This window comes from Bison bison, unplaced genomic scaffold (assembly GCF_000754665.1).
Source record: "Bison bison bison isolate TAMUID 2011002044 unplaced genomic scaffold, Bison_UMD1.0 scf7180017862979, whole genome shotgun sequence".
Taxonomy (NCBI): Eukaryota; Metazoa; Chordata; class Mammalia; order Artiodactyla; family Bovidae; genus Bison; species Bison bison.
The window spans coordinates 3,028,984-3,039,270 of NW_011493551.1; the positions used below are offsets into that span (position 1 = coordinate 3,028,984).

Genomic DNA, 10,287 nt, shown 5'->3' on the forward strand with positions numbered 1-10,287 from the left:
TGGAGAAGGGAAAGGCTACCCACTCCAGTATTCTGGACTGGAGAATTCCTACAGTCCATGGGGTCGCAAAGAGTCAGACGTGACTGAGCGACTTTCATTTTCCTTGTTTTTCCTTTTTCTACTCCCTTCCATTTTCAGCTGCTCAGTCATTCCTGAAAACCAGTTTCTTACTTCACAGTCTAATACACAGCTGCTTTCTGCTTAACCTCAATTCCCTTTTTGTTGTGAAGTGGGGGAATTCCTTTAGAGGAAAAGCCAGATGAATCTGGTTCTTACTCTGTGTGATTTCTGTCATTCAAGGGTCTTGGCTCCTGCAGTTTATGCCTGCTTTTAGACGTTCAGCTGTTCCCCATTGCCTTCAAAGAGCTGTGTGTGTGTGTGTGTTTGTGTGGTTTTCTGGGTTTTTTTTTTTTGTATCTTGTCAAGAGTTTAGAATTGCTGTTGGCAAAAGGATCAGTCTGATAAAATGTTAATGTTAATACCAGAAGTTGGAACTTCTCGCAAAGTTCGATATGTAGTATTTTCCATTGAGTTTGAAATATTTTCTTTTTTATTGTGATTTCTGATTTTTTTTTGATTCATGGATTATTTATAGATTTGTTTCTTAAATCACGAGCACAGGTAGGTATTCCAGTTATCTTTTAAAAAGTTTTCCACCTGTAACTCACTGTTATCAGAGAAATACTTTATATGTTACCATTCTCTGAATTTTTTTGAAACTTTATGTCACAGCATGTAGTTAAAGTTTTGTAAATGTTTCCATGTACTCTTGAAAAAAATATTTTGTATTCATTTGTTAGCTCTACTGTTCTATATATATTACTTAGGTGAAATTTGTTCATTGTATTTTCTGAGAGGTATAATATGTAAAAGAGTCTATCATAATTGTGGATTTGTCTATTTCTCCTATTATTTCTGTGAGGTTTTACTTTACATAGAGTACTTCACTGTGCTTAGTTGCTTGCTTGTGTCTGACTCTTTGCAACTCTAATGGGCTGTAGCCCATCAGCCTCCTCTGTCCATGGGATTTTCCAGGCAAGAATACCGGAGTGGGTTGCTATTTCCTTCTCCAGGGGATTAGGTGCATGCAAATTTAGAATTTTTACTGTTAAATCAAATTTCATTCTTTATAAAATGTCCCTTTCTATTATTAGCACTGCTTTTTGTTTTCCAAAAGCATTTGTTGTTTCATATCAATGTAGCCGATACCTTTCGTTGCATGATATAGCTTTTCCTTAATTCTTTTACCTTTTTATATTTTAGATTTTTCTTCAAACAGCATTTAGTTGAACTTCATTTCTTCTTATCTGAAAATTTTTGTCTTTTAATTGAAGCATTTGTCCTATTGACAATAACATTACAAATAATTTTGTGTTTAAATTCATCATTTTACAGTTTGCTTTCTATTAGTTCCACCAGTTCTTTGTTGTCTTTTTCTTCTTTCTTGATTTTAGATCAAGTATTTTTAATTATGATTCCACTTCCCCAACCATTCACTTAGAAGTAATTCCTATTTTAATATTCTTTTAGTGGTTACCCTGGAGATTAAAATATGCATCCTTGACTTATCAAAGTTTAATATAAATTGGTACTTTTACCTCTTCCTCAAAAATGGAAAAAATATTAGAATACTTTCCATTTACCTGCTTTCAATATGTATGCTACTACTGTAATGCATTTTTAATTCTCTATATTAAGTCTCATGAGACATTGCTACTGTTTTATATTTAGATTTCCCCACATATTTGCCCTTTATGTTGCTCTTCATTCTTTCCTGCATCTCCCTTAGCATTTTTGTGATTATTCATTCTTTTGCTTCCCCGGAATCTTTCCTTTCATTGTCCCTCCAATTTCCCACCTCCTGCCTGCACCAGCTGTAATTAGCTGAATTTCAGGACATGAGGCTCACACCATGATAAAAGTCTACTATACTACGTTAGGTGCTGCTGTAGTCATTCCATGCATGTGTCTTAAAGTTTAACTAATTTCTAAAAGTGAGGTCAATCTTTTTCTTTTAAAAACTAGTAACAAAGTGAGTGTACCTTGGGGCATGCTTCATCTACATTAAATTTGCAGTAAATCACTGCTTGGAAGAAACTGGTTGGAAGAAGTCACATAATTAACTCAAAGAAAAATCATGACAATATCTCCAGAAAAAAAGAAACCACCATCAAAATGTGTTGTGTTGAACTTCACATGCACTTTGCATATATGTAGAAATACTGTCAAAAGTTTTAAGGCTAGTTTTGAAAACTCTCAGAAAGACATAGTTAATATATGAATTGAGTGTGTATATATATATATATATGCATATTTTACTGTTTTCTTCTCATATGCAATATGTATGAAATTATACAGGAAGACAATAGCAGCTGGAACAGGGACCATCTGACATAGGCTTGGAAACGGAGAGTTTCAGGTGACCCTAGGGTTCACTTAATCCAAAGTCCTAATTTTACAGAGAAGGACACTTGAGTTCAGAGAGGCTGAGTCACTTGTCTGACATCTCACAGTCAGTTGCTAGAGAGCTGGGACTAGAATCAAGGTCTCTGTCAGAGCAGCCTTCTTTGAGTTCCTGCTTGCCTCAGATGGATTCAATCAGTGGGATCTCCAGGTATGGGTACCCATCTTGGCTACAGCTGAGGCCTCTATGACTTGCCAGTGAACCATTAACCACTTTGCTACTTGAGGCTTTAAATGGTATTTTTGATGTGTCTAGTAAATACTGGTGGAGAAGGCAATGGCACCCCACTCCAGTAATTTTGCCTGGAGAATTCCATGGACGGAGGAGCCTGATAGGCTGAAGTCCATGGGGCCGCGAAGAGTTGGACACGACTGAGCAACTTCACTTTCACTTTTCACTTTCATGCATTGGAGAAGGAAATGGCAACCCACTCCAGTGTTCTTGCCCGGAGAATCCCAGAGATGGGGGAGCCTGTTGGGCTGCCGTCTACGGGGTCGCACAGGGTCGGACACGACTGAAGCGACTTAGCAGCAGCAGCAGCAGCAGCAGTAGATACTGGGCACAGTATCCAGTAGCCTAACTGGATGGCAGTGGGACAACACAAAGCATTTTCTGCTAAAAATCAGCCAAATACTGCTGTTGCTGCTGCTGCTGCTAAGTTGCTTCGGTTGTGTCTGACTCTGTACAACCCCATAGACGGCAGCCCACCAGGCTCCCCCATCCCTGGGATTCTCCGGGCAAGAACACTGGAGTGGGTTGCCATTTCCTTCTCCAATGCATGAAAGTGAAAAGTGAAAGTGAAGTTGCTCAGTCATGTCCGACTCTTCCCAACCCCATGGACTGCAGCCTACCAGGCTCCTCCGTCCATGGGAATTTTCCAGGCAAGAGTACTGGAGTGGGGTGCCATTTCCTTCTCCAAGCCAAATACTAGAAAAGGGATTTAAGGACTGGGGGAGATGGAAAAGAAAGCTCCTTGAGGTCATTATGAAGTATGTTAAAAAAAGGTCCTTTGAATTTAGATAGCACTGCACAGCGTATAACACTCACTCGATGGCAAATCCCCTGGAAGGACCCAGTATCGTTGATTCATTCTCTGGCCGCCTAGCTGTCCATCAAAGTTTTGTGCTCTTTTTTCACGAATGTTTTAGTCCATTCAGAGTGCTATGACAAAAATACCATAGGCTGGGTGGCGTGTAAACAACAGAAGTTTATTCCTCATAATTCTGGAGGCTGGGGAGTCCAAGCCCAAGGTTCTGGCAGATTCAGTGTCTGTGAGAGCCTACTTCCTGGTTCATAGGCTGTGTTCTTTGGATATGTCCTCACTTGGTGGAAGGGGCAGAGGGGCCCTCTGGGGTCTCTTTTATTCATGAGGGCTCCATCCTTATGAGCTAATCACTTCCCAGAGGCCCTTCCTCCAAGTACTATCATGTTGGGGATTAGATTTCAGCCTGTGAATTCTAGAGGGACATTGACATTCAACCAGTCTATAGGAACAAAACATAATTGTTGTGGGGAAGTGGCTGCCCAGCCAGGGACTTCGTTTTCTAGACCCCCATTCAATGGGAGACTATGTGACTGACTTATGACCTAAAGAACCGAGGGGGAGGAATTTATGCCAGGTGAGACCCCCAATAATGCTCTCATATGATCTGCATACTCTCTTTCCCTGACTTCCAACTGCATACTGATGCCATAGCGACCTTGGAGGCCAAGTGCTGAAGATGACAGAGAGCCTACATCGGTCTGGATCCCTAAAGGACTACAGAGAAGAGAAACACTGTCCACTTTATCCATCACCACCAACTAAACTTTATGTGATCTATTAGCAAGAAATAAACTTTAATTGTGTTAGGCCTCTGACAGGTTAGGGTTTACCTGTGTGCAGCTAACAGTTACTTTAACATAGTCAATGACATCTAATTTGAATAATAAAATTGAATTTCCACTTGGAGTGCTTGAAGCAATACTTATGGGGGAGAAAGTAGAGGAAGAAGGTAGCACGCCATGAAACCAAAGATCCCCAGCATATCTGAGTTCATCAGCAATCAGGCTTCAGGTCAAGGTGTGGTGTGGACAATGGTGGCCTCCCTTTCCCCACAGAACACCCTGTGAAGAAAGTTAGAGTAGTCACATTTTGTTACTTACAAACATTACCTCAAAATATAAACTGCCTTGTGGAATCAAACTCTCTGCCATTACTAGGCTCATATAAACCTTAATATAATCTGTTCCCTGGAAGAAAATATTAACCCCTCTTCAAATCCCCTGCACAGAGAACATTTCCCTGGGAGGTGTTAATGCACTTATTTTGTTACTTCCAGATGAATAAAACTAAGACTTCTTTTTGCTTCTTCCAAAAGTATAATTTACTATATAACATTTACAAGTAGAAAAGCACATGAGAATATATTCATGACTAGTAATTGGAAAATAATGAGCATGACGTTGTCTGTACAGAAGGCCCTTTTCTCTGCTGGATGTGCAGGACAGTGGGACGTACTCTCGAGCCAGTCCTGTGGAACTTGGTCAGCTCCTCCCTAATGCTTCCCGGGGCTCCTGGGACTACTCTGATGTTTAGAAGAAAGTGGATGCCAAAGCAGCTGGTTTGGTGTATTTTGGCTTTTTTTTTGTTTGTTTTACAGTGATATTTGCAAATACTACCCCGAGGGCCATAGTTACTGGATTTATTATTTAGTCTGGGAAGGTGAAGAGAGACTTCCAAAGCTCTGGGTGGTAGGAGAGGAGGAGCAGTGCTCAGGGGCAGTACCTGTGTAGGTGCTGACTAGCTCTGCCACTTACCTCCACGACTTCAGGATACCAAGTCATCACCTGCCGTGGGTAGTAGTGGCAGAAGTGGCCCTTTAAAAGACAGAGAGGAGCACATCTGGAGGGCCGAAGTGAGCCTGGATTCAAAATTCTACATCCAAGGTTGGTCACACCTCAACTCACCACTCAGCAGAGCTGCTGGTCAGGTCCTCCAGGCCCCGAGATCGACTCTCCTGGGTGAAGGCACCACCAGTGTTCCGTGTGGACACACAAAGGACCTTAAGAGAGCTAGCTGTGGGCAGCAGAGAAAAAAAAACTTCCTTTTGAGAGGAAGCTGGCCACAGCCAGTCCAGCAAGAGTGAGCAGAGTACCATGAGAGCAGAATTGGGGCTCTGACCGATCTGGGTTCAAGTCCTAGTTACGCCACTCTGGTCCTTCCAAACACTCTAACTAGTCCCCATCACCAGGAGTGGGCAGAGCAGTTACAGAAACTGCTAGTGGAACTCAGAGGAGGGGTTTTAACACTCTTGGGCTTTATAATAACTGTCTCTCTTTGAGTATTCCTTACCATCTTGTAATTCTGGTACTTCTTAAGACTGTGTGAACTATTCTACAATCAAAACGTAATTCCCTTTCAGTACAATGGATTTCCCTGGGCTCTGGACAGGGGATAGAGTGGCTGGCAGAGGTGAGGCTGTGGAACTGGATAGAAGGTAGTGGAAAAGAGCAGTGGGCAGTGGTGCTGAGGTTGGAGAAAGGGATGTGTTTATGCCTCTTCTTCCCTTACCTTCTCCAAGACACAGCTCTATTATTTTTGCTTGCTCTGTTGATTCAAAATTTTAGAGTCTTTCTGTGTCCCAGTGTTTCTATGGTCTGAGTGACCCACCTGGTTCACCTTGGCTTTTGCGGAGATGAAACACTTTCCATTTTGTTTTCAGATGTGAAGCTGCTCTCACTGCGTCTCCAAAGTGAATCCTGCAGAGGCATCCACCCCACATACAGGGGCCTTGGGTGCAGGTAGCAGGGTGAACGTGCAGCTGCTGGGCTGGCCCGGCCCCCATGGCCGCTCAGCAGTTCACAGGCCTGTGGGGTCCTCCCCACTGCTGAGGGTCCTTGCTATTGAGAGCCAGAGTCGGGGAGGCCTCTCAGGCAGAACCTGCTGACACCCTCTGCCATGTTGGAGGGTGCAGGGCTGGGGCTCATCTGCCCAAGGACTGCTTTCACGGGGAGGGGCTAGGGCTACAGATGGCGAGTGCGCCTCGGGAATGGTGGTTCTGGGGGTCCTGGGCACATGCTCACTGGAGCGCAGGTCTGGTGTTCTCCAGCTTGTCTCCAGCTGGAGACAACATTAATATCGCACACTTGCAGCTTTTTCAGGGCACTAGAAGAATTGAGACTTTCTCTTCAAGGAACAATGAGAATTTGTTCTGAGCCTTTGTGATAAGAAAGGAGAAAGAAAATCATTCCTAGAGGCAGGAGAGGGGTGGAAAATCATCTCAGCAAAAGGCACAAACTTCTCATTATACATTATTATGCTTTCAAATAAGCATTTGTGCAAGCCCATTCTTTGGTTTAAAATAAAATGGGTCTTAAGTCTTAAAAGACTATCTTGGCCATGTCTTGTTTGGGGAGGATAAAAATGATGGGAGGAAGCTGGTAGATGAGCTCTTTTGTCCTCGGGCCCAGCCTGGCAAGCTGGGTGCAAGCTGTCACGTGCAGGGTGATGCTGAGTTCTGCCACAATCCGTCTTTTGCAGTGAGTGTAGTAGGAAAATCCCTTGTTAGGAGGATCCCCAGTGATTTAGTAATTACCCCTCACTCCCAGATGAGAAAGCCAGGACAGATGCCCCGCACTAAAATCCCTATGGAATGTGATGTCATAGTGAGTTTCTTGGTATATTTTGAAATATGAAAATACTTCTTCCAGGAGGCAGTTGCAAAGTTAGAATTGCAGGACTCCAAAGATAAACTCTGTTGATTCCCTCTCCCTTTTTATTAATTAAAAAAGAAGAAAAAAACCCAAACCAAAATTTAGGAGCAATATTTAATATATAAAGACAAAAGAAGCAGAGACTGCCTATATCCTGCAACATTTAGAGTCTTAGTGAAAAGTCAACACTTATTTACAGAAGGTGTGTCTGAGTGGAGCTTCAGAGGTTCTGGCTGTACTGATTTAGTGGAACCTATGAAAAAGGAAAGAGGTAAGTCTGTGAATCAGGCAGCCACTGAGCTGGGTGCTTAAATGAACAGGCTCTGGACTGTTCTAAGCTCAGCAACCCATTCCCTGGGTGACCCTGGGCAGCTACAGGCCCACTCCAGGTCTCACAGGAAAAATGGAGATATGAATAGTATCTCCCTGAAGGGCTGCTATGTTAGGAAAGCAAACTAGCTCAGGGCTGGCCCGCAGGGACCTCTGGTCACTCCTGTTATCATGAGGGCTTGCAGCTGCACCTGCGCCAGTATGTATTACAGAAAAGACTTTGATATTTGCACTGAGTTTTTTAAATTGGGGGAAACAACCTCTTTGTCTCTTACTCCTCTTTTCCTTTTTCTTCTTCGCTTTTCTTGGCTGCTTCTTCCCTGCCTTTCTACCCCCAGTGTTGGCACTTCTCTCTTTCCTGCTCCCACATCTGAAGCATCAGTGGGCTGCACTGAGCTACCACTGACCTGAAGCATCAGTGGGCTGCACTGAGCCACCACTGACCGGGTCCAACCTGGTCCTCGGTCTCCCCTTTCCCACTTCACACCTCCTGGTGCTGTTGCTCCTTACCTAATAATAAGCTTGTTAAAACTGACTCCACTCCTTCTACCAATTTCCAGCTTTCCACACTGAGAGTCTGCTCCCTCCTTTCTTGTCTAATCTTCCTTATCATTCACTCTGAAGGCTTGGCCCTGCTCCTTAACTCTTTTTCAGGCAGTCTCTGCGGCCTCTGGCCTCAGCCACCGTGCCCCCTCCTTAATTGCTATCCTTCCACATCAGCAGAAGTTGTGTCTCTCTCTATTGGAATCCTATGACATTGTCTAATACCTCCTCTTTAAAAAAAGAAATCCTGTGTCATTTATCCTGCAAAAGAAAATCACATCCACAGAAAAGAAAGTCATTTCAGTTGTAACTTGTTTGCAAAGACCCACACAAACTTCTTGAATCATACAGAAGGTCTTCGTCGTGAAATTTAAACCACTCCACTCCCCACTGCCCAACCCAGAGGGTCTTCCATCTCCTGTTCTTCAACAGTTTCCCCACGAGACCTCAGCCTCCAGATCGCCCTTCCCCAACGTGGTGAACTGAGTGTTTTTCTGTGCTCAAATAAGCTGGTCTGGGAGAGCATGGATCTGGTCATCTTTTATGAGCACATTAGTCTTCTGCCTAATATAAGCTATTGAGAGCACTCAGCTACTTGGGAAGCAGCAGAAAGTTGTTAGATTCAGTTGTGTCTTACAGCTCTGATGACCTTTGATTTGTACCTTTTTTAAAGATGGTTTTGGTCAACCAAACCATTAAGGGCTTACCCTATCAAGCCCTTAATATTCTCTCAAAGTTGAGATAGGTCTATTTTCTTGGTTCAGCTGGGGTGTGTATGTGTGTCTGTGTGTCTGTGTGTCTGTGTTTGGTGGTTGGGTGTGCTTTCTCTAAAACTCTCCCTTGCAGCCACGTGACAGATGATGATTGCTTTCTCTGGTGCCTAATACATTGCTCTCCACTCAGTGAATACTGTTACCTGACTCCCGTCCCAACCCTGGGGGAATCTGGATTCACAAAGGAATAGAACCTTCTTACAAAATCTGGAGTATGATTGCAATTTTACTTTAGAAGCACCCGCTTCCCAGAGGAATAGCTAGTGATTGATGCCACTGTCAGAAACCCAGATGCACACACTCATACATCAGCCAGGAAATTACATAAACAGCTCGCCCAGCAGGCCAGCACTGACTCACCCACTTGCTCCCCTATGGGAGGAGAGGTGATATGAAACCCAAGGCAACAGCAGGGAACAGACAAAGGAAAGGAGTTAGGCGGGACTGGGCTCTCAAAGGTCCACAGGGTTTTTTCCTTCCTCATCTTCTGCCAAGGGCAGCAGCCACAGGCCAAGGTCTGTAGTTACTCTGCTACGCGAGCAGGATTGTGGGGAGCTGTATCTGTCCTGGGCACGCACCGTCAGCTCGTTCTCATGGTGCGTGGACAAGGCTGCAGACAGCTTCACACACATGCATTCGTGCTAACACAGGTGCCGGGGACGTCCACTTCTTCCCTTAGGGTGGGAGTGACCTACTTAGGCTAAGCTCATGCTAGGGTATTTGTCTCTTTGGAGAGCATGTCAGTGTTGATTCCAGCAGGATGGGCTGGCAGAGACTGGTTGGTTGCTCAGAAGATGCCTGAAAAAATACTGATACCATTAGGGCAGAAGAGTGGAAAGTAGTCTGGCAGGCCTGCTGGTGACTCGTGAGTGTAAGGGGATTTATCGGTAGCGGCAGGCCAAAGCGTTGACGTTCTTGACCACATAAAAGCCCATGGTGACTGGAGGCATGACCAATGTCCGGCCGGCCCGCAGGGGGCGGGGCTTCAGTTCTGGGAGGGTCCCATCGTCCACCATCACTAGGGGCTGGCCGTTCAGCTGCACTGACCTACAGTGAGAAGAAACAGCATGGGACTTGTTATTGCCTTGAAAGGAAGCCATGGCAGCAGAGCCTGGGCAGCCTCAGCTTGCCCCTGTCCGCTGACCGTGCCCAGACAGTGACCACTCACTGACACCAGCTCTGCCCAGCCTTTCAGCTGGTGCTTCACTCAAACAATGCACGTGAACATCCCAGCAATGCCCTGAGGAAGAAATGGTCCTGGTCCCATTCTCCCTAGTGTGGTTAAGTGACTTGCCCAAGGCTATACATCTTGTAGTCCTGGGAGCCAGGATTTAAACACAGGTAAATGGCAACCCACTCCAGTGTTCTTGCCTGGAGAATCCCAGGGATGGGGGAGCCTGGTGGGCTGCAGTCCATGGGGTCGCTGAGGGTCGGACACGACTGAGCGACTTCACTTTCACGTTTCACTTTCATGCATTGGAG

General features: G+C 44.7%; 1 protein-coding gene across 1 annotated transcript in view; it reads right to left on the minus strand.

Moving 5' to 3' along the window:
- Window positions 1–7,270: 7,270 nt before the first annotated feature.
- HPSE2 (heparanase 2 (inactive)) overlaps window positions 7,271–10,287 on the minus strand; it is a gene marked incomplete at its 5' end in the record, with an annotated part of 275,793 nt that continues 272,776 nt past the window's right edge. The window contains one exon of the mRNA XM_010833116.1: window positions 7,271–9,852. Coding sequence (XP_010831418.1) covers window positions 9,687–9,852 — 166 coding nt within the window. The remainder of the gene's footprint in view (window positions 9,853–10,287) is intronic.